The sequence below is a fragment of the Plasmodium brasilianum genome, chromosome 9 (genome assembly GCF_023973825.1).
Source record: "Plasmodium brasilianum strain Bolivian I chromosome 9, whole genome shotgun sequence".
Taxonomy (NCBI): Eukaryota; Apicomplexa; class Aconoidasida; order Haemosporida; family Plasmodiidae; genus Plasmodium; species Plasmodium brasilianum.
The window spans coordinates 659,946-684,164 of NC_090122.1; the positions used below are offsets into that span (position 1 = coordinate 659,946).

At 26.9% G+C, this 24,219-nt stretch overlaps 6 protein-coding genes across 6 annotated transcripts; 4 read left to right on the plus strand and 2 right to left on the minus strand.

The window, feature by feature from the left end:
- Positions 1–968: 968 nt before the first annotated feature.
- Positions 969–5,978, plus strand: MKS88_002771 (uncharacterized protein; the record flags this gene model as incomplete). Its single annotated transcript, XM_067215810.1, has 1 exon — positions 969–5,978. One exon carries the CDS (start codon positions 969–971, stop codon positions 5,976–5,978), a length of 5,010 nt encoding a protein of 1,669 aa, XP_067073352.1.
- A 2,550-nt stretch (positions 5,979–8,528) lies between these two features.
- On the plus strand, positions 8,529–8,915 carry MKS88_002772 (uncharacterized protein; the record flags this gene model as incomplete). The annotated part of the gene is made up of 1 exon (XM_067215811.1): positions 8,529–8,915. The coding sequence occupies one exon, from the start codon at positions 8,529–8,531 to the stop codon at positions 8,913–8,915; it is 387 nt and encodes a 128-aa protein (XP_067073353.1).
- Positions 8,916–11,605: 2,690 nt separating this feature from the next.
- Positions 11,606–13,078, plus strand: MKS88_002773 (uncharacterized protein; the record flags this gene model as incomplete). Its single annotated transcript, XM_067215812.1, has 1 exon — positions 11,606–13,078. The coding sequence occupies one exon, from the start codon at positions 11,606–11,608 to the stop codon at positions 13,076–13,078; it is 1,473 nt and encodes a 490-aa protein (XP_067073354.1).
- Positions 13,079–13,924: 846 nt separating this feature from the next.
- On the minus strand, positions 13,925–15,661 carry MKS88_002774 (tyrosine--tRNA ligase; the record flags this gene model as incomplete). The annotated part of the gene is made up of 2 exons (XM_067215813.1): positions 13,925–13,934; positions 14,049–15,661. The coding sequence occupies 2 exons, from the start codon at positions 15,659–15,661 to the stop codon at positions 13,925–13,927; spliced, it is 1,623 nt and encodes a 540-aa protein (XP_067073355.1).
- A 791-nt stretch (positions 15,662–16,452) lies between these two features.
- Positions 16,453–17,848, plus strand: MKS88_002775 (peptidyl-tRNA hydrolase ICT1; the record flags this gene model as incomplete). The annotated part of the gene is made up of 6 exons (XM_067215814.1): positions 16,453–16,560; positions 16,833–16,909; positions 17,068–17,123; positions 17,287–17,357; positions 17,555–17,623; positions 17,768–17,848. The coding sequence occupies 6 exons, from the start codon at positions 16,453–16,455 to the stop codon at positions 17,846–17,848; spliced, it is 462 nt and encodes a 153-aa protein (XP_067073356.1).
- Positions 17,849–19,705: 1,857 nt separating this feature from the next.
- MKS88_002776 (GTP-binding nuclear protein RAN/TC4) lies at positions 19,706–20,795 on the minus strand (the record flags this gene model as incomplete). Its single annotated transcript, XM_067215815.1, has 2 exons — positions 19,706–20,232; positions 20,678–20,795. The coding sequence occupies 2 exons, from the start codon at positions 20,793–20,795 to the stop codon at positions 19,706–19,708; spliced, it is 645 nt and encodes a 214-aa protein (XP_067073357.1).
- Positions 20,796–24,219: the final 3,424 nt, after the last annotated feature.

A 24,219-nucleotide genomic window follows, 5' to 3' on the forward strand; every position in this document is an offset into this window, starting at 1 on the left:
TGTATATATATATGCATTCATGTGTGGAAAAGTGTAATTTCCAGAGAAACGAACAAATTGTTATCCTTCATGTAATGCAGGTAGAGATATGTAAATGTGTTGACGCATTTTTATTGTTCTCCTTGCTTAGTTAATTTGTATGTTTTGTTTTTTTTTTTTCTTTTTTTTTTTTTTTTTTAATGAATAATTCATTGTAACATATTCACAGCATCAAGTTAACATTCATTTTGAACATTTTAGTGCCTGAATTAATATATTTTTACATATCAATATTTTCAACTCTCTTCGCTCATTTCATCCTTTTCATTATTTTCACGTATTTTCCTCATTTTGTCCTTTTTTTTTTTTTTATTTTTAAATAATAATTCATTATTCTCATTAAACCATTTACCTTACTCTTGTTATCATTTCTTTCTTTTTTTTTTTTTTTTTTTTTTTTTTTTTTTTTCTACTACACATAACTCGCTCATCTCTCTTTTACGTTAAATTGTGTTTTAAAAAAAATAATAATCTTTAAAGGTATTTTGTGTCAGAACTGTTAGCAATAGGGATAAAAAAAAAAAAAAAGGAATATGATCGGAAAAAAATTTATGTCTATACAATATGTGTGCCTTTTTTTGCACTACTCGCGCTTATATATATATGTACTTATGTACATTTAAATATGTATTTATGTATCTATGTACATACATACACTTATGTACGTATTCATAAAGTTACCCCTTAAAGGTGCTCATGTTCACCCCCTACTTTGCTGCTTTTCCTCATCACTGCAGTATTAATGGACGAAAGCCATCATGAATACGGGTAAGAAGGCGAATATAAACATTTTATAAAGTCAACGAGAGTATTATAAACATACATTAAATTTACATTATAGGCTGAACGCACATGATAGAGTTAAATACGCATGGTAAGCCAAGCACACGCGGTAATACTTTTCAAATGAGCCAATTCATACAAAACATATGATGAAGGAACGCGTTACAGAAGACAAAGGAAAAAGGACAAAGAAAAAGTTAAACAAGTACACATATGATAAGAATAAACTAGAGTACATAAGTTTCCTATGTGAAGAGGATGACATCAATTTCTTTTGTACGTTTAGTGAAGAGTGTAAATCTCGCACAGATCACAATAGTTTAAATAAAAATTTATATAAATGTAGAGATAATATAAAATATGGAAATATCAATGAACACAATTTAAAGTATAGCATTTATGAAGATACATACTTAACAGTACTAGTTCACAATGAAAATATTGCTTCGGACGAACGGTCTTGTTCTTCCATAGCATATATATATGAACAATTTTATTTAAATTACTGTGATATATTTTACACAGATTATAAAAGAAATACACAAAATTTTGTAAAAAATTATGAAGAAGATATCAACTTCTTTCATTTAATAAGTAAGAAAAAAAAAAAAAAAAAAAAAAAAAAAGGAGGAATAGGAACAGCAGGAGAAGGGGCGGAGTTGTATAATATCACAGGAACAAATAATACTCGCTTCCTATCATGTTATAAGACACCACTTGATCCATATGTAAGAACAGGAAAGGATATAAACGTTTTGCATGAACCCTGTGATATTATAATATCACCATATATTGCTTACAGTAAATTGCAAAGCTGTATACTTGAATATTATATACCCACCATAAAATGTGGTATTACCCCTTGTTATTTGAGTAAACATTTAAAAAATGAAAAAAAAAAAGAAAACAACCTTTACGATTGCAATATTTGTAATGTTATTATAAATAGAAAAGATGTTACTAGGGGAAGCAAGTACAGTACTACACACACGTCAGATGGCTATAAAAAAAAAAAAATTAAAAAAAAAAATAAAATAAATAACAGAATTATTATAACTCCACAAGTAAAACGCGAAAAGAAGGATACAACAGGAAGACAGTCAAAAGAGAATATAAAACAAAGGAGGAATAAAAAAAAGAGAAAAAATGAACAATTTTTTACTTCCCATGATCCTCTATTTCGTCTTTATAATTACACCTCGAGCGATGAAAGTACCATGTGTTTTTCCAAATTTTTACCTGAACAGCAAGGTACCAAAAAAAAAAATAAACTGGGAATATTAACATCAAGGGCGAATGTTACAAAAGGGGAAGAAGAGAATAACGGCATGGTTATTTTCAACGACATCATAGAACTCTGCAAGCAAAATAAAATATTCACCCTAAAGGACAAACAAAAGGGGCTTTTACATGTGTGTAAAAATGAGTTCAAATGTGTAAGGGAAAAAAAGACTTTACAAAAAAGTGTGCGGGAAGAATATTCTACGGAACAGCTGAAACACCATAACACAGTGAGCACAGCACGTGAAATGCCACCCGAGAAGTTTAATAAATCCTCAATCGCTAGAAACTTGTCGTCTTGTTCCTACATTAATAGCGGCTGTTATGAACACCCCAGTGGATCCCACTTAACAAAGTATGCTCAAAAAATAGGGAATAATGATAACGTACAACGGATGTATAAGAAAAGAAGCTTCAGCACATGCTCTTCTTCATGTGCACCCAAAGTGGATAAAGTGGAAGCGATATCTCAAATGAATAAGATGTGCAAAATAAGTTTATTTCGAAACGAGAACGTGAGCGGAATGAGAGAAGGAATAATAAATAAGGATAAAAGGGAAGAAAAAGCTGAAGTAAAAATTGAGGAAAAAACTGAAGAAAAAATTGAAAAAACAAGTGAAATAAATATTGGCAATATTCAAATTATAAACAACGCGAATGTCAAAAGGAGGAGGGAAAACGACTTATTGAAAAAGCAAATTCTTATAGGGTTAAACCAAAAGTACTATAATCCATTGCACCTAGAAAAAATAGTGAGCAGCAGAAATTGTGCTCTAGGTAAAGGCAAAATAATATCAAAAGAGAAGAAAAAAAATTTAGATATAAAAAGAAATAAAAAAAAAAATGAGATAATACTAAACGACATTAACAGTACAGTCTCTTTAAAAAATTCCACGTTTCTAAAACATAAATTTTGTTCTTTATATATGCATGGAAAATATACTTTGATCTGCCAATTGTACAGATACGACTACATATATATAGACTTTCACATTACATATATATATATAAAATCGTTAATAAAATTAAAGAAATATAAATCTTGTTTGAAATACATTTATGATATTAATGAAAAGAATCTAAACATATTTAACAGAAGAATCTTGCACTTCTTCTGTGGAATTTGCTATGAAAAGTTACACCACTTTAAATTAAGCTCTATGGAATATTCAAAAGTAGTAGTTAACCAAATGGATGATAATAAAACTAAAGCGTCTACTAATCTTATTCCTATGTGTGAGCTACATAAGGAATATAAAACTAATGTGGATGAAATAAAGCCATTCGTTCTTAGCTGTTTGGATAAATTAATAGGATGTTATCAGGTGAAAACACATGAAGAGTATAACTTAGTTAATTATGTTCAACAAAACTACTACTTTGGGAAACTTATAAACTATTACTTATGTAAACTAAGTGATAAGAAAAATAAAGGGACATATAATATTATGGAATATCAGAACACGCAAAATGAGATATCCTTTAGGAAGGTCCCTTTGTTTTTCGGTGATAACAAAAATTGCTCGAGGAAATCCTCTTTCTTTTATGGTGACAACAAAAATTACATGAACATGGTCAGGAAAATTCAACCATATAATAGTAGCACAAAAATGATTGACGGATTTTATAAAGTAAGTTTTTCAGACAGAGCCAGCGAGCATAATTATAGGAACGGACATTTTAACAACAATATTACGAACGAAAATAATAAGAAAAATATTACTCCTATTTTTTACAATAAAATTATAAATGAGGAGGGAGTGCTAAATAGGAGAACCTTGGAAAATTTAAGTACAATTCACCACTATAGGGACAAGAATAAAATGGGGGAAAAAATATTGAATGTTCAGAAAATAAACAGAAATTATGATCGTTCATGCGAAAATCGAAAAAGTAATGAAATATTTGGAAACCAAAAAAAAGACACACAAAAATGTCAATATAAAAAATGCAGCAATTTAATACAAAAAAAAAATATGTACATTAACATGAGTAATATCTTGCATGTTACTAACAGCGACGGTGAGGCCTCTAATAGTGAAGAATATTTCCCACTTCACAGTTTTAACTTTGCACATGCTGGTTATAACTTTGCACATGCTGGTTATAACTTTGCACATGCTGGTTATAACTTTGCACATGCTGGTTATAACTTTGCACATGCTGGTTATAACTTTGCACATGCTGGTTATAACTTTGCACATGCTGGTTATAACTTTGCACATGCTGGTTATAATTTTGCACATGCTGGTTATAATTTTGCACATGATAACTGCAGTATGTTTTTGAACGAAATAGCCAACAGTGATGGTAAAAATTTGAAAAAAAAATTCTTGTCCCTTTTCGACAAAATTACAGAAAGCGATTTGATGCATTTTACTGTGTTGTCCTCTCATTATGATGACCTTTATTTTTATGCTCTTTATATATTTTTTCATATATGTTGTAACAAAACATTTAAAAAAATTGCAAACTTTGTAAGATGGAATTTTTCCAATGAGAATATTTTAAATATGATAAGGAAGTTGGCATATCATCTAAAATTAGTGGACATACATTTTAATAATACTGATAAAGTAAGAAGCCGTTATTGCATTAGGATAACGACTGACAGAGGAAAAAGAGAAGCTGATGAATTACCTAGATGTTCAGGAAAAATATACATTGATAAAATAACATTAATAGATCTTATATGCATTAATTTATATACTATAAAAAATTGCGATTTTGTAAACAGCTATTACATTAGTAAATATATAATGAAAAGAGAAATGGCATATACCAATAAAGAAGCTATTCTTTTGTTTATAACATCTCTTACAAATTTACAAGATTTTTTGAAAAATAAAAAAAATAAAATAAAAGAGTTGGTTCTTTTATTCCACGAAAGAGTTAATGAACATGTACGTAAATATAAAAGATATTACTTCAAGCCAGATATGTACATATATAAAAAAGATTATTTGGATTACTATATATTGGGAATAATTTCCTTTTTAAATAATGATATGAGAAAATCTTGTTCTTTTTTTAAAAAATGTATACAGTTAAAAAATAACTTTTACTTAAGTTACGTTTACTTACTACAAATAAGTTTAACAGATGATACATTACTATTAATATCATTACGAGAGAGAAAATTAATTTTTTTTGAATGTCTAAAATTAAAAGAATATAATTTGTTACCCTATCTGATTTACTGTTCTAGTGTTATAAAAAAAATGCAACAAGATTTACATAATGAAAAATTGAAAAAAAAAAAAAAATTTATTTATCATTCAACTGACTATTTAAAGGATATGTTCACCAGAGCAATATATTTGGATGGTGAACATATTTTCATATATAACGAACTATTCGTCTATAACTTTTTAAGAAGAGGTTTTCTTCAGTGTCAAACGATTATAAATAAAGTTTTTCTATCCTACAATTTTTTTTCCCACACCTCGACCATTGTAACTACTCCTTTGTCTTTTATTCTGTACAATGCAGGAGTTTATTATTATTTATGCGAAAAAAATTTGAGTAAGTCAGAAAAATTAGTAATACGAATTTTACAAGCTAACCCATTTGATATAAAATCTTTAAATCTATTAACCCATATTTTGTTCACCAAAAAAAACAAACAATGGTTATACTTTTTTGATTATTGTATGTATTTAGAAAATGTACTTCATTCAAAAAATATTATTCCTTACAAAACATATGTATGTAAAAATTTTTTTACAAAAATTAAAGGCTTAAGAGATATGAATATTTTCATAAGGTACTATAAAATACTAAAAAATGTTGAAAAGTTTTATGGAATTTTGGAAAATTATATTAAAACAAGTAACTCTTCGCTTTATCCAGATTTTAGCGAAGGTTATGCATGAGAAGCAATTATTATTTCCTGAACATTTCTCCTTCAAGTGATTGAAGAGGTGGGGGGTGAGGTAATAGCGACAATGCTACATCAAAACTATTAGTGATACTATTCCTATGTAGTAGTAAACACAAATAGCACTTTGCAAATACCTCGCCTTATGATTTTGTACTCACGTTTATATCGTATTCCGTGTGCTTACCTATGCTAGTAAATTTGCAGTTCACTTGTATATATTTTTTAATTATAACTAAACCCAGGAAATCGTGTTAAACGAACGCACGGTAACATTATAATTAATCATATCCGTAGAATTTGCATAGTAGTTAATTAGTGAACTGACCATTTCTTGAACTAAATTGCAAACTAGTCAATTAGCGAATTAACTGTATTACTCATAGACATTGTTTTATTCATTTTAAATACCCTGGCATATACGCCTTTAAGCACTTTGTTTTATTTTATTTTATTATTTTTTTTTTTTTTGTTTTACATGTACATAATATTCATCCACGGATGTTAGTATACATTTGTCATGTATATTAAATAGTGAGCTTTACATATAAACGGGACTTACATGCTTCTCTAATTTTAAAAGGACAACTTAAAAAAAAAAAAAAAAGTACTGATATACATATATATATATATACCAGCACACGGCATGGTAGGTTAAAAAAAAAAAAAAAAAAATATTACATTACATACCATCATACTTTTTGTGGAGTTAATTATAAAAGCATTTCTTACAAGGGCATCCATTTTATTTTATAAGCTTTTTTTTCTTTTTTTTTTTTTATTTTATACACTCCGTGCTCAATATATATATGGGCGCGTTCTATTCCATATGGTATTATTTTTAGTAATAAATTAGTGAAGCTTGTAAGATTAACATACTACTTCATAATAATGTATTTAAAAAGTGTTTTCCCCAAAAATAAGAAAATTACATAGATATACATATGTACATATATGCATATATAATATAAGATTGGTCTAATTTGACATAAGCATACAGACGGTCACTTAAAACATTTTTATTACTGACTCAATAAAAATTTAAATGAATGTTCAAATTTTCAGATGAGTTTACTCTTCATCTTTATGCATTCAAGTGAACTATATAAAAAAATTGAGCTAAAAAGGGCAAGTCTTCTACAAACTCCCCCCTCCGCTTAAGAGATTATTATATAAAAAATATTATGCAAAAAATGAACATGTATTTCTCACCTATACACACAAACATATAATACATTTTACACATGAACGTGTTTATGGCTCTGTAGAAATAAATATTAGCGTCAATTTGTTATATGTTTCCTTTGTTTATATTATTATATATAAATATATATATATTTATACAGATACGTATGTGTGCATGTTTGATTTTTCTTTTTCCTCCTTTACTAAAAGATTGATATATCTCCCTTCATCCAATATTTTTATGCAACCTTTTACACGCGCACATAAGTAAACAAAAATATATTTAAATATAACATGTACATGTGCATATAAAATGTATGTTAATTTAAAATGTAAAATTTACACCAAAAAAGTATGGTAATATTTCGTAAGCAAAAAGATCAAGGGCAAATTAATATTTCATATTCATTTATGTTGCAGTAAGTATATATAAAATGATAATGAAGTACAATTTTATTTTACTAAATAAGGAGGAAAATAGAAAGAGGAAAAAAGAAGAGAACTCCTTTACCGCTCTCATAATATTTTTATTTTTGCTTTAATATTTTAAAATATATTTTTAATAATAATAGTACAATCTAACCGTTCCTTTTTTTTTTTAAATTAAAATGTTTAGTTGGAATAGCATTACACTGAGCTCTCTTCATGACTATTGTATATACATAATATACGCATATACATACATACACGTACATACATATACATACATATACATACATACATATACATCCATATATACGTATGTATATTATGTGTACTGCTATATGCACGACTCTTGCCGAATGAAGTGAAAATTTTTTTTAATTTATATTTAAGAAAATTTAAAAAAAAAAAAAAAAAAAAAAAACAGTGCTATAAAAACGACAAAAACGTTTATTTAAGTGTTTTTATTAAAAATGTATATACCTATGTAATTATTTAAAAGAATGAAAAAGTTCAGTTTACTTGTGCGTGTATTCATTGCTTACATTGTATGTATATAACATATACATAAATCCTTGTACATTTATATACGCACGTACATATACATATGCGTACATACGTATGTATGAACAACTGACGAACATGATTTTGTTCAATAAAACAGCTTAAACATTTTTAATATACTTTTAAGAAATTTTATATTACATCGATTTTAGCTAAAAAATATATGTGTGAAGACCTTTTTTCATTTTAGTGCTATTTTTTTTTTTTAATTAGCAGTTTCACAGCTTGTTTTTCTCGTCGAACTGGTAACTTGATATATATATGTTCATTTGGGGAATTTTGATAAACATAAATATACATACATACGCACGTACGTACGTTTATATATATATATGAATGTATTTGTATCTCCCTTTTTTTATCGTTGAAAAAAATGCTGTGTTTTCTATTTAAAATAATGATATTCATGGTGGGGTATTTATTACCAGTGGGACTATCTCTTCACGGTTGGAAACATAAGAAGTACGAAATAGTGGAGTACTGCTTGAAGTATATTTTTTTTTTTGTTATTTTTGAAAGTTTAGTAACCACTTCAATAGGAGCAATTATATACAAAATCAGTGGCTTTATATGGTGTTTATTACATTTAGCTCTTTATGTTATTTTAATTATGCCAAAATTTGATTATTTGAATATAATATATGAACAAGTCAGCAAATTTAATAGTCAGAATAATGTTACGTTGTACTTAAATAATTACATAATCAACCCTTTGAATAGCCAAGTTAACAAAATTGTCAAAAAGTTGAAGACCTTATAATAGGTGACATGTATAGTGCACATATGTATATACATATTATGCAGATTTATATATATACATATATATAATTGCCTGTAGAGCTATATTGCACACACGCGTATGTATTATATATTTTATGTACATTTTTTTTTTTTGGCTAGCTAAATTTTAATTTATAAACAATTTAACAATTGTAACTTTATCATTTCTGTGAAAAGTATTTACCATGATTGTATAAAATAATGTAGTAACAACAAAAAGGGAAGAAAAAAAAAAAAAAATATATATATATATATATGTATATATATATATAAAATAAAATAATGCATTTTAGCAATGGACAGATAAAATGAATGTGAAATCAAAAATAGAGGGGCGTACATGGTGTTGGAAGCGCATTATAAGGATATGTGGAAATAGCACATATATATATACGCATATGTATACACATATTACAAATGTGTTATCTTTATGTAGAGGGGAATGTGCATTTTGAATCAAGACTCGTTTTTCTTTTTCCCGTGATACTTCCAATGAACAGTCATATATATACATTTGTGTGTGTACGTGTATGTACGTGTGTGTACGTATGTGTGTGTGTGTGTACGTATGTGTGTGTGTGTGTACGTATGTGTGTGTGTGTGTACTTATGTATGTATATTGTTGTGCATGTATATGTACGTACTTGCGTGCATTGTGAAAATGGGTTTCGGCATTTGATCTCCTTACCTGCACATTTATGTGTACCATGCTGCTTTTCTTTGTGCTTATTATTATAACATGTTTAGATTTTTTAGATTTTTTATTATCAGACGTATACGTGTGTACTTATAGTACTTACATATGTACATGTTTACATGTACTATTGTGATGATATGTGCATATATATATATGTATGTATGCGTATATATTTATGCTTGCTTACCTCTTTTTTAAAATTTTTTATGTATTAGATCAACTTTGCATTTCCCAATTACATTTTAACATTAATTATAGTATTAGAATAAAACATAAATTTTTTATGGTTTTTTATGTTTTTTTTTCGCATTAAAAATGTTATAGACTATACATAAAAAGGTCAATAAAAAATACATGATCAGAAATTAAAGAAAAGCAAAAATAAAAAGAAAAGTTCAAAGAAAAAGTGAGGGAAAAAGTGAAAGAAAAAGTGAGGGAAAAAGTGAAAGAAAAAGTGAAGGAAAAAGGAAAAATGACCATAAAGAATAGAAAGAAAGGGAGAAGGGGAACAAAGGGGCTCCTGTAGTCCTTATCTTTTTGCGCTATTCACATAGTATGCAAAATTGGCAGTTAGCTATGAATATGTGAGTTGTAAATTTGTAGTTGCAAGTTTATTATTTTGGCCATTTATTTTTTTGTGTCGCATTTGAAACATTGAATGGCATCATTGATGGTATGAAATGTTCATGAGATAATGGACGTCAAAGAGAATATTGTAATGATAAACAAATTGTTTTTTGAACATTTCTGTATAAGGAAAAAAGTAGAAGCAAAGAAAATAATGAAATGATGAGCTATAACAAATCCATTTTTCAGGTTTGTCTATGTATTTATGCGCGTATTTATGCATGTATCTATGCATGGATCAATGCATGGATCAATGTATACATAAATGTACACGTACATGGGTATGCATAAGCAAAAGACATAATCACTACACAAGGCCAAAAAATATTGAAAATGGGATATACAAAATTGTATATTATACATTAGCCTATGCATATTTTTACCATGTTTATGTTTTTCCTATACAAAATTAATGCACTCGTACATGCAAAATGGTGCATATAACTTTTTTTTTATTTTTTTATTTTATTGTATTATTTATTATTTTTTTTTTTAAACAATCAATGCTGCCAGGTAGAATGGTTATTTAAGTAACAATTTTCACGTGTTAAATATATAAATATGTTTACAAATATATATATATATATATATATATACATACAAATATACGTATGTACCCATACGCACGTAACACTGTTTGAATGTCGTTCATCTTTTCAGTATGTGGATTTGCCCCATATTCAATGAGAGCGCACATATTAAACAACAGTCATCATTAAAAATACTTAGAGCTATTAAGTCATTATTTTTAATATTCAGCATGTGTAAAGAAATGTATTCACATACCCATGCTCATATAATTGTATATATATTATACATTTCTGCAAGGTATATTGGGACAGTGTATTTTGCTTAAGAGCGTGGGCGAATATACGCATATGCACATATATAAGTATATACAAACACATATATATATATGTACTGACGTGTACAAACATGTAAATTGTTTATTTCTCCATTTTTACTTTGCTTTTCTTTTGAACAGTCTTCACAACAAGCAATATTTTCAAGATTGTACTTTTTTTTTTTTTTTCCGCACATAATTTTAGTTGCATATTTATTAATGTAAGCATTTTATTTATTTTATTTTTTTTTTGAGGTTTTTGGTTTTTCCCATTTTTATAATATGACCTTGTCAGCTTTTTGTATTTACATTTTAATAGGCCCATTTTGACATAAGTAGGAATAATGATTCATGTGTACATTTTAATTGAACAGTATTAAAAGGGTTAACAGAAATGTAGAGGACATGCGGATATATATATATACATATACACAATGTATACACATATGTACATGTTCATACATAAATGTATATGTTCAAAATTAAGTGAATTGTAGGCATAATGGTTTTTTTAAAATACTACAATCTAGAGCTTTTTTTCTGTGCAATATTTTTTAATTATTTAGGAGCTTCAACAAATTCACAGCCTTTGAATCGAAGGACACATCATTCAAAGGATTATAAACATCATTCTAATTCAAACGTTAAAAATTTAGAAAGCCATGAACCATATATGGAAAACAACTCGCACATGAACCATGGTAGACAAAAGAGGGGGAACAAAGCGATGATTGATGGAGCGGCGCATAATACGCACAGTGGTAGTGATAGTAATAAGCACAATAGTAGTGATAGTATTAAGCACAATAGTAGTGATAGTATTAAGCACAATAGTAGTGATAGTATTAAGCACAATAGTAGTGATAGTATTAAGCACAATAGTAGTGATAGTATTAAGCACAATAGTAGTGATAGTATTAAGCACAATAGTAGTGATAGTAATAAGCACAATATCAGTGATAGTAATAATCACAATAGTAGTAATAGTAATACGCGCCTTAGCAGTGAGAGGGTTACGCACGATATTAGTGAGAGTGGTGTGTACCACAATATTGATGGAAACAACAGCAACAACGGCAAACATAGTGCGCATAGACCCCTTCGTAGGAGGAATGCCATTAGACTAAAAAAAGGGAACCCGAACTCACTCAATACAGCACAACAGGAGGCTTTAATTCCTTTTCAAAATGAAGATAACACTCAAGATGGTATAAAAGGTGTAAAGGTATTTTTCCCATCATTTACAAAACATAATAAAAAAAAGAATATATCATTAAACAAAAAAGACATTGAAAGTTCTAATATCGAATTACAAAATAAATTAAATTATTCCATCAATCCAACTTTATCTTTAGTTGCTTCCAAAGCTATTGATGGTTTATTAGGAGGCGTACATAAACACATGCAAGGACCTTTTTCTTTAGATATAGATGGGTCTAATAATTCCCCATTAGCTCCTCAAATAGTTACTCCTAATTTATACTCAAATGTTAATCCACCTTTTAACATGAATAATGGTATACCACCTTCTGGGGCACCTGTTCCTACCCGTCCAATCACTTCACCTCAAGTTGCAGCAGTTCCAAGTCCTACACCTAATCCGCCAAATATACAACCCACAGTTAGTAACACAGTAGGTGGAACTGTAGGAGGGACAGCAGGAGGGGCAATAGGAGCAGTTGCTGGGGCAGCACTTGGAGCAGGATTACGAGGGGGTTCTCCTGCTACTGCAGCTGTAAATGGAACAGCATATCCACAAATGAATGTACAGAATCTTATGTCGGCTAGTCAATTAGCGCAAAATCCTAATTTTAATATTCATCCTACAGGAACTAACTTAAGGGATGACCCTGGAAATGTTAATTATAATGAAGTGGTTACCATAACAATTGGTATTGTTATATGTCTTATCCTCTTTTGCTTTATTTTTGGCTGTTTGATGAAAATGTGCAAGCCTGCAAAAAGGAGGAGGTAGTCGTACCCGCACGTGCTACTACGCACATGGGGTGAAACCAAAAGAAAACTACAGGTGAAAAATGAAGGGTGAAAAATGAAGGGTGAAAAATGAAGGGTGAAAAATGAAGGGTGAAAAATGAAGGGTGAAAAATGAAGGGTGAAAAAAAAAGGTAAAAGGAGTAGGAACAAAAAAAAAAAAAAAAATATTGCACAAACTTTTAATACGCTTTTCAAATGGGGGTTCTCCATATTTAATAATGCTTACTTTATGAAAGTGTACATATATATATAAATATGAAATATATAATTACACAGTCTAGCCGTTTCTCATGTGACTCTTTTCTTAACAATTAAGGAGCTGTGCTTAACTTCGCTCTGAGGATATTTCCTTAAGTATAAATCGTTGTACCTCCCCCCTTTTCATGCACATTCACATTCACATGCACATGCACACAGATACTCACACTAGCACGCACATTGACACTAACAATAACATCCACTCCCCCCGTCTTCGTCCTTTTTTTTTTTTTTTTTTTTGTTAAAATTTTTTAATTAAGTTTAATTATAAATTTTGCCCACTTTCTTCATTACGTTTAAATTAGTTTTAAATTTTTTTTTTTTTTTTTTTCTTTAATTATCATTATTATTATTGCCATTTTTATTATCATCACTGTTGATATTTTTATTATTATTTCTTCCCTTTTATTTATCCATTTATGCCTTTTTTTTTACACGAAATGCTAACCTTCACTTATGATTAAACAATTACACGAAAAGCTAATTTTTCAGATATTAAAGTTAGAACAAAGCGAATGCAAATTTGTTTCTTGCTATAATTGCAATTTTAAAAAAAATAAAACACATTTCAGGTATCTCTAAAAAAAAAAAAAAAAAAAAAAAAAAAAAAAAAATGGGCATTTGCATCAACTCACATTTCGAAGGGAATACATATGATACCATCCCACCCCTTTCTACTGCAAAATACTCACTTAACAATTATGGAGTAACATGTCTTTTTTCCTAATCTCAGTATTGCATAATAACTACTATTATTCTTCACTTGTACAAAATTTTCAATACTTAGAAGAAATTTTGGATCGTCTATAAGTAATTTATTTAAATATAAGCATTTCTGACCAATTTTTTCTTTTGCTTCTTTATTTGTATTTGCAATTTCCAAATTTCTTAACACGTGAATAATATTTATTTTGTTATTATTTAAATCGTTAGTATTAATTTCAATAAATGGAAATATTTTTAAATCATCTACATTTTCAATTTTATCAAATTCTTGATACTTCATCATTTTGTTCATTTTATGTATTTTATTTACAACTTCTTCTCCATATACATATGATGTAACACTATTTGCAAGTTGTGTTTTTGCCTTGTTAATTTGCTCGTCGTAAATACTTTGCATATTTCTTTCATCTACCTTCCTATTTACACTCACACTATCATTTACTACTTTATGAGTATAACTACACCTCCTATTAATTATGACTTGTTCATGTATATTCATATTTAAATTCGTTAACATATCAATGTAAGATTGCAATTTTACATCATCTATATTTCTTAAAAAATTCCAAAATAAATAAGGAGGATTAAAATTTTTATCAACCCATATGGGTAATTTCCTATTTTCATTAAATAATGATTTACTATATTTATTGTTGTTTTTATGTATTAATAAATTAGTTGTCAATCCATATAACTGTTTGTTAAAAATATTTTGACAAAGTTCAATGCCGGACTGTATATTTCCCCATTGATCAGATCCACCTACCTGAATTAACGTTTGATACTTTTGAAATAAATACAAGAAATCATAAGACTGTAATGTTACGTAATTCATATCTTTTAATGTCAAATTTTTGCATGACTTATTCAGAAAACATTCTTTTCTTAATAATTTGTTAATAGAAAAATATTCTCCATATTTTAAAAAATCAATAATATTTATTTTATTATACCATAAACTATTTTTTAAAATTATTAATGAGCCTTTTGTGTCTGATTCGTATATAAATTCGTTATCTTCAAACACATTATTACTTCTTTCAATAATTTCATTTAATTTTTTTTCATTCATTTCTTTTTGAAGAAATAAACGAATAATATTACTTCTTATATTCTTTTCATTTTCATAAATTTCTTCATCTACTGTTCTTTTTCTTTCTACATTTTGAAATGAAGGATCTCCTATTTTTGTTGTACTACTACCTAATAATATTATTATGTTTGTATTATTATTTCGTAAAATACCTAACGTAATTAGAGGTATTAAATTACCTATATGTAAATATTTACAATTTAAATCTATCCCAACATACACAGATTTTCTATTTTTTTTTTCTTTTTCCTTTTCATTTTCGTACAGTATTCTATCAATATTTTTTATATCACTCACATAATGAATTAATTTTCTTTCATACAGCTTTTTTAAGGCCTTCGATTTTACTTCATACTCCCCTACTTTGTCTTCTTGAATTCTGTTACTAAAGCAATGCAGCGCACACCTTTTATAACCTCTTGCATGTTCAGGCCCACCAAAAAGTATAATAATTTGGAGCAGAGTAATACACGTGCTTATCATCATACGGTTCGCCCATCTTATTTTGCGTAGGTGTACATGTATGGGGGGGGGGATATACGTATATATATATATATATATATATATATATATATATATATATGTACGTATATTATGTACATTACGTATGTATATTACGTATGCATATTATATATGTATATAGTTGTACACATGTAAAAAATGCACATATTCAAGTATTACCGCTTTCCCCTTTTCGAAATAAAAATTCGGCCTATCATGTTTTACTTATTCATTTATTTTTTTTTTAAATAAACTGCAAAGATCCCTTTTTTTTTTTTTTTTTTTTTTTTAAATTCAAAAATGAGAAAGGCTATTTATTGGTTTGTTATACCAAGCAAATAGCCGAATAGCTTGTAGAGTGTAACTCTTCCAATTTATGTGAATAATTTTATGAAAATTGTTCATACATTTAAGCCCCTGCTAAAGTGAAGTGAGTGCATATAAATACATACATACATACGTACGTACGTACGTTGGCCTATCTCTCCTCTTTTGCTCTTAAATTGAATTATCTTTATTGCAACATTGTTTATACAATTACGACAGCGTGTTATTTTTATGTTCACTTAATTCGAACAAATAAGTTTTTTATTGACTATATACATGAACATGCAATAATTTATTAACATGAGGGAATTTTTGAACGTGAAATAAAATTTTAACAGCCGCAATTTTCTGAACATGTAATAATTTTTTAACATCCGCGGATTTCTCACGACGCAATCACTTTTTTCATATTAACACTACTATAAAATGGACACTTAACTTTTGGAAGAATGTTTGAATTAAGCAAAAAGTTTTTTTTATCCTTTGAAATTCCATTCAGTCAAATTCAGAAAATTACAGCACGGTCATCAGGACCAGGGGGTCAGAGTGTCAACAAGGTTAAATAGGACTACTACCGATTGCACATTAGACTTTCTCATTAGAACATCTCTGCTTGCATATGAATTCGTTCACGCGCTTGCACACACATATACAAATACATACTTAAACATAAAAATATTTATACATGTACATTTATATGTGTGCGCATGTATACATGCCCTTATGAGCGTATGGACGTATGAACTAACACGATACATCCTTTTTACATGACTTGTTCATGCACATTTAAAAAAAAATATTTTTTCCTTTAAATTTTGTCTATTAAAAGGCTGAAACTAAAGTGCAACTTCGATTTAATGTTGATACTGCAAAATGGATCCCTTCAACTGTTAAAGAAAATTTGAAGTAAAATTTAAAATTATTTTTAAAGAGTGAGATTGTAGTTGTAAGTAGAAATGGAATATTTTTTTTTTTTCTTTTTTTTCCCATTTTTTTTTTCAATTTTTTTCATTTTTGCTTCCTTATTACACATGTTATCTCCACCTTTATTACATTAATGTCAGAAAAATTTTCAAAAACAAACTGAACAAATCTAATGAGTTCATCATTGAATGTGAAGGTTAACAAGACATATATATTGGAGAACACATATGTACCCAAAATTTTAATATGCTATATTTTCCATGATATATATTGAAATGTTAAAAATTATGAATGTTTATATAGTTTACATTACTGCGTATCTTTTTACCGCTTATTATTTCCCTTCTTTCTAAAAATAGAAACCTCTTCTCAGATATCGAACTACAAAATTTGTGCTGATAAATTAAAGGCTATTCTTGAAGAAGCAGAAGTAAGAAATAGTAAATATTTTACAAAACGAATTTGTGACATTTTTTTTATTTTTATAAATTTTTTTTTTTTCGCTTATATGTACATGTTAATATATACTTTTGTTGATGTACGCATGCGTATGCATATATATGTGTGTGCATGTAAGCACATTCGTGTATTGTATATGTTTATTGTTGTAAATAACGTGCATTTTAGAATTACAAGGAAAAGGTTAAGTACACAACTGTTAAAGATTTTATCAATCTTATTAAGTCAGACGAACAAGTAAGGCAGTTTATAGTTTTTTTTTTTTTTTTTTCCATCTTTCCGTTTTTGCCTTTTTTTTAACTTTCCCATTTGTGTCCTTCCCTTTTTTTTTTTTTTTTTTTAATCATTTATTCTTGCACCCTTTTCACATGTTCCTTGTAGATAAAGAGATACAAAGATACACTAATTAATCAGAAAAAAAAAAGACGGGAAAGAAAATTTAATAGAAGAGATTACGACTGAGACATTATAATTGCATCTTTAATTTTAAACATGAGTTTACTTTTATTTCTAAAATTCACTTAAATTTAAGTTTTAATTCAAATTTTAATTTTAATTTAAATTTAAATTTAAATTTTTTTTTTTTTTTTTTTGTGATTTATAAAAATGTAAAAAGGGAGAAAAGGCATAATATTCTCCATTTTTACATGCGTAAATGAATTTTAAGCCTGTACTTTAGCTAGCTGCAGAATGGATGATACTATTTTTTTTACACATTATATTAATAGTAGCTTTTTTGCAGTGCATATATTCAAAAATTAATACTAATATACCTCAATATATACATATATGTGTATATACATCATATGCATATGTACCTTTATTTTTTGTTTTTTCTTTCCTTCTATTAATTCAACGTTTTAAAGTCTAAAAATAAAATATAAAATAAAGTTTCGTATCTACACGTATACATAAAAATACATTTATTCATGTGCATATAGTATATATATATATATATGTATGTATATATGGTATGTAATTATTTATGCATGTATAACAAGTACGAGTTATTTCATATATTTGTTGTAAACAAAAATAGAAAATAAACAAGAACACTATAGAAATTGCTATTGAAAAGGTAAGCTATACAGAAATAGGTATATTTATATATGTATACTTATATATGTATGTATATTTGTATATGTATATTAAAAATTTCAAACAATAATTGGCGTTATATATATATATATATATATATATGCTATACTCATAAAATAGGGCAAAAAAGCATGAACTGTGTAGATATATATCATATAAGCACATATAGGCGCATATATATATATATATATGATATACACACAAACGTATATATGAATGCATATGAGTAGAAGTTCTCCAGATGAGTTTCCAAATGCGCATTTTTAAATTGTTATTCCACTATTAAATACACATGAAATATTTATGAAATTGAAAGAAGAGCTTTTCTTTATTAGCACTTGTTTGTTGTACATACATATGTACGGTGTGTATGCATGATATGCAAGTATTTTATGTATGCATGATATGTAAGTATTTTATGTATGCATGATATGTAAGTATTGTATGTATGCATTTTATGTAAGCATTTTATGTATGCATGGTATGTATGTATTGTGTGTACGCATGGTACGTATGCATATATATTTTTTTTTTTCTTCTCCTTTTTTTCTTCACTTTTTTTTTCTTTCTTTTCCTTTTTTGATTTTTTTTTTTTTTTTCCTTTTTCTTATTTTTCATTCGCTTTAACAAATTGGTAAAATTTTTAACCTATATATATAACTTAAATAATTCGTTAAAAATTATTTAAAAGGGAATTAAAAATGAAGATTATTTAAAATATACATTCGCGCACATATACAGAAGAGCTTGGGAAAAGGGGGTACTTGAAAAACCACATAATAACAATAATATATTTAGCAGTATCAGTAATGTAAGAATAGAAAAATTGTATACATATATATACATATCGTATAGACATATGTACGTACATATATATATATATATATATATATAACAAAATATGATCTTGACAAGATGGCTGAACAGTTATAAATTTTCAGTGACCTACATAATTACCTACTGTGTATATCTTCACATATGTATACACATGTGCATATATATATATGTACATATACGTGTATATATATATATATATATATTACTTCTCTGTTCTAGGTATATACAAATAATAACATATACATGCATTAATATGCAGAGAGCTATCTAATTTTTCAACAGTATTTTTCTATCACATATTACACGTTGTACATTCTCCATTTTTCTCACACATATTCCAACGTTCTTCGCTTCCTATCAGCTTATACTACCATCTTGGTTCCCTTAATTTTCTATGTCCTCCTCATCAATGGCAACTGCGGCTGCTTGCTCTAATTCCTTTTCAGCTTCTCTAACGATATTTAAATCAATTTGAAATTCCGGTGCCTTTGCATGTTCTCCGACAAAGATAAGATTTGGTTGATTAGACAACCTCCTAGCTAACCATAAAAATGGTTTTTCAAAATTATAATTCGATCTAGCTGATAAATCATAATATTGTAAATTCCTTTTTCTATGAAATTGTATCTGCCTTGATTTTACTTGTCTGTCCTTAACATCTACTTTATTACCAACTAAAACCATAGGAATTGTTTCACAAACTCTTGTTATATCCCTATACCAATTAGGTACATTTTTATAAGTAATACGTGATGATACATCAAACATAATTATTGCACAATCACTTTTTATATAATATCCATCCCTTAACCCTCCAAATTTTTCTTGTCCTGCTGTATCCCATACATTAAATTGAGTTTTTCCAAAATTTGTTTGAAATTTTAATGGATGAACTTCAACACCAAGGGTTGCTATAAAGACGGAAAAATGAATATATAAATGTAATGATAACAAAAAGAAAAAATATTACTATACATTATGGAATATTATAGCATTACACCTATGCAAAAATATATAAAAAGCACAATTCGTACGGCTTCTAAGTACATGCAAGGACCAAACTTGTAAATATACACATAGATCATTTTGTGCACACATCAATTGAAGCAATTGTTTTTGCGTTTTTTCCCGCATTTTTTTTGCGTTTTTTTCTACATTTTTTCTACATTTTTTTTGCGTTTTTTTCTGCATTTTTTCTGCATTTTTTCTGCATTTTTTCTGCATTTTTTTTGCATTTTTTCTGCATTTTTTTTTGCATTTTTTCTGCATTTTTTTTGCATTTTTTCTGCATTTTTTTTGCGTTTTTTTCTACATTTTGTTCACATTTTTTTTATTTTTCCAATTCTTTCCTCTTACGAATATATTTTTTTTCGAACTCCCCCGTCAAGTGCCTTTTTACAAAGGTTGTCTTTCCAACACCACCATCACCAACTAATATAAGCTTATACTGAGGAATAAATTCTTGAGAATCCATTCTGATTATATCTGTTAAAAAGTCATAGAAAATGTATACACATATATGAGCATGCACACGTGGGTATATATAAATACGTACATATATATATAAGAAAACAAAATGGGGGGGGAACAAAAAAAAAAAATTTTTAAACCGCTCAAAATTTTACACGTTCGAAATATGCACACTAGGAATGCATACACACAATACAAAGAATATAAAAAAATATAAGTACGATATATATATGTACATATAAATACATATACGTACATGTAAATATATCCATATACACTTTAACTACTCGCACAACACACAAACGCAAAATTTAAAAAACTACATTAATGAAAAACATTGGTGAGAAAATTATCTTATTATGTAATACTATGTAAAAATGTTAAATGGTGCCCCTATGTACGTAAACGTTATATGGATATGTTAATAATGGTTATGGATATTGAAAACAAATGCGAAGATATGTGCTACAACTGTTTTATGTTCTCTTTTTTTTTTTTTTTTTTTTTTTTTTTTTTCTTTTTTTTTTATCTAAACATGTATCTTAAATGATATTTCAAAATAGTGCATGAAAGTACTTCATCCACGTACATAAACAAATACAATGGAAATGTGCAAACGCATATATTATATATAGGCGCTAATACGTACACATATATATATTCATATAATATAAACAAATAGTTGGCAAGCTCGTATACATATATATACACATATGAGCATACACTGAAATAAACATACACGTGAACGACTCGGTAAATGATTATAGGAAATATACTATTACATATAAGTGTTTATGGAATGGATAAAAACTGTAAGTCCAGGGAGGAAACGCATATAAATAAGTATATAATATAAATATATATTTATCCGTATATATGTATGTACGTAGAAACGTGCTTTTTTTTTTTCTCTTACTTTATAATAATATTTACGGTAATATGCTTAAATTATTCAACGAATTTATTTTATGTTCTATTCTCAAGGTTTCCTTTTATTCTTTTTTTTTTTTATTTTAAAAAAGAATAAACAAAAGTATATATAAATTTATATATATATATATATATATATATATCAAAAATGCAATATATGGAGAAAAATGGAAAAATGAGAATGATTAAAAAAAATAATAATAAAATAAAACAAAATTAAATAAAATGAACAATGAAAATGTAAGGGTAAAAATAATGGAGAAATACGCAGGAAAAATAAAATAAGGATAAAAAAAATAAAAATATAAATGTAAAATTAAGAAAAAGGCGCAAAAAGTTATCTAATTTATTATATATAAATATATACATAAATATATATATAAATATAAATATATAAAAAAAAATATATAAATATATATATAAAACGTTTTTAAAGAATAAGAAGAAATACATAAAAGGGTAACTGTCGATAATATTTCATTTATTAAGTAAAAAAAAAAAAAAATTATACACTGTTATTTATTACAAAATATTCGTTCAATTTACTTGTTAAATTTTTATATGTAAAATTAATTAGTAAGAAATATTTTTTTACTTCTTGCATTTTGGTATATTGTACAAAAAATAGCTTATCCTTTTGGCATATACGTTTATATGTATGTATATGTATATGTATGTATATGTATATGTATGTATATGTATATGTATATGTATGTATATGTACATTTATGTATAAATGTATAAATATATATATATGTATTCGTATAAATATATATATATGTATTCGTATAAATATATATATATGTATTTGTATAAATATATATAAATATTACTAAAAGGAATGATTTACAATAATACGGCTAAGCAAGCTTAAAGTAGAAAAAAAAATGTTTTATATTTTTATTGTACATAACTGTACACAATACATATTATATTGTTACTACACTTAGCTTAAGCTTTTTCAAGGATGGAACTTGCATTGTATAATAAATACATTACAGGTACTTACAATTACAGATACTTACAATTACTGATACTTACAATTACTGATACTTACAATTACTGATACTTACAATTACTGATACTTACAATTACAGATACTTACAATTACAGATACTTACAATTACTGATACTTACAATTACTGATACTTACAATTACTGATACTTACAATTACAGATACTTACAATTACTGATACTTACATTCGTAACGTACATACATAAATATATATGTACTTATATATATACATACATACTTATATACATACATACTTATATACATACATACATATATACTTAAATATACATAACATACATAAGTATATGTATTATATATATACATATATAAATGTATTAATCTTAAATACGTGCACCAATTTATATACGCAAAGAAATAATTTTTTTATGCTTGCATTATCCATAGGTATTGCAAAATAAAAAGAAAAAAAAAAATTGTTATATTCAAATTAACAAGTTAAAACACCAGTAAGGTATCTCGTAAGCTGTAATAAACGATATGATAATTAAATAAGCAGTTTTAGGTGTAATGAAAATAAAAATATAAATCAACGGATATTATGTAATCTCAAACTTATGACAATTATGTATGGGCATTTAAGATTTTTTTCCCTTGTTCCTTTTTTTATTTATATATATATAAATATATGCTTATATATATATTATGTATGTACGTATATTTATATATATGTATGTACGTATATTTATATATATGTATGTATACCTCTAAAAATACAAATGGCATAATAAGTGTACTGCAATATATGATTGCAGCAGCTCTTCCCAATGTTCTTACTATCATATGTTAGTATTGCCATATTTTTTTTTTTTTATCTATTGCTGTTGTGTTACCCCATATATATTATATCCGTCGTATAACGTTTCTTTACATACATAGTTTGATAGTATGGCAAAACAAGATAAAGGGAAAAAAAGAAAAAAAAAAAAAAAGCTTGCAATGATAACTGTAATTAATCATATAAACTATTAGTGCAGTTTACTTGTACGGTAAATACTTCATATGTTTGTACCGGTGTATATATTTTATATTATGTAAAAAGAAAAAAAATAAATAAAACGATGTTACGAAGTGTTTCACGTTCATATAAAATTTTTTAATTATTAAAATAAATGTATTTAGGAAATATAAGCTTTTTAATTTTACTAAATAGTAAATTATGGCCTCAGGCATTTCTCCGCTGGTACACTTGCATGATTTACGTACGTTCGTACGTATCTATGTTATATTTATATACATACTACATTCATGTACATGCCATATTTTTACGGTCATCATATGTATGAACAATTCATATTTTTGCGTACACGATTTTTAAGTGTATACGACTGTGTGTACAAATCAGCTATTATGCTATTATGCTATTATGCTATTATGCTATTATGTTATTATGCTATTATGCTATTATGCTATTATGTTATTATGCTATTATGCTATTATGCTATTATGTTATTATGCTATTAT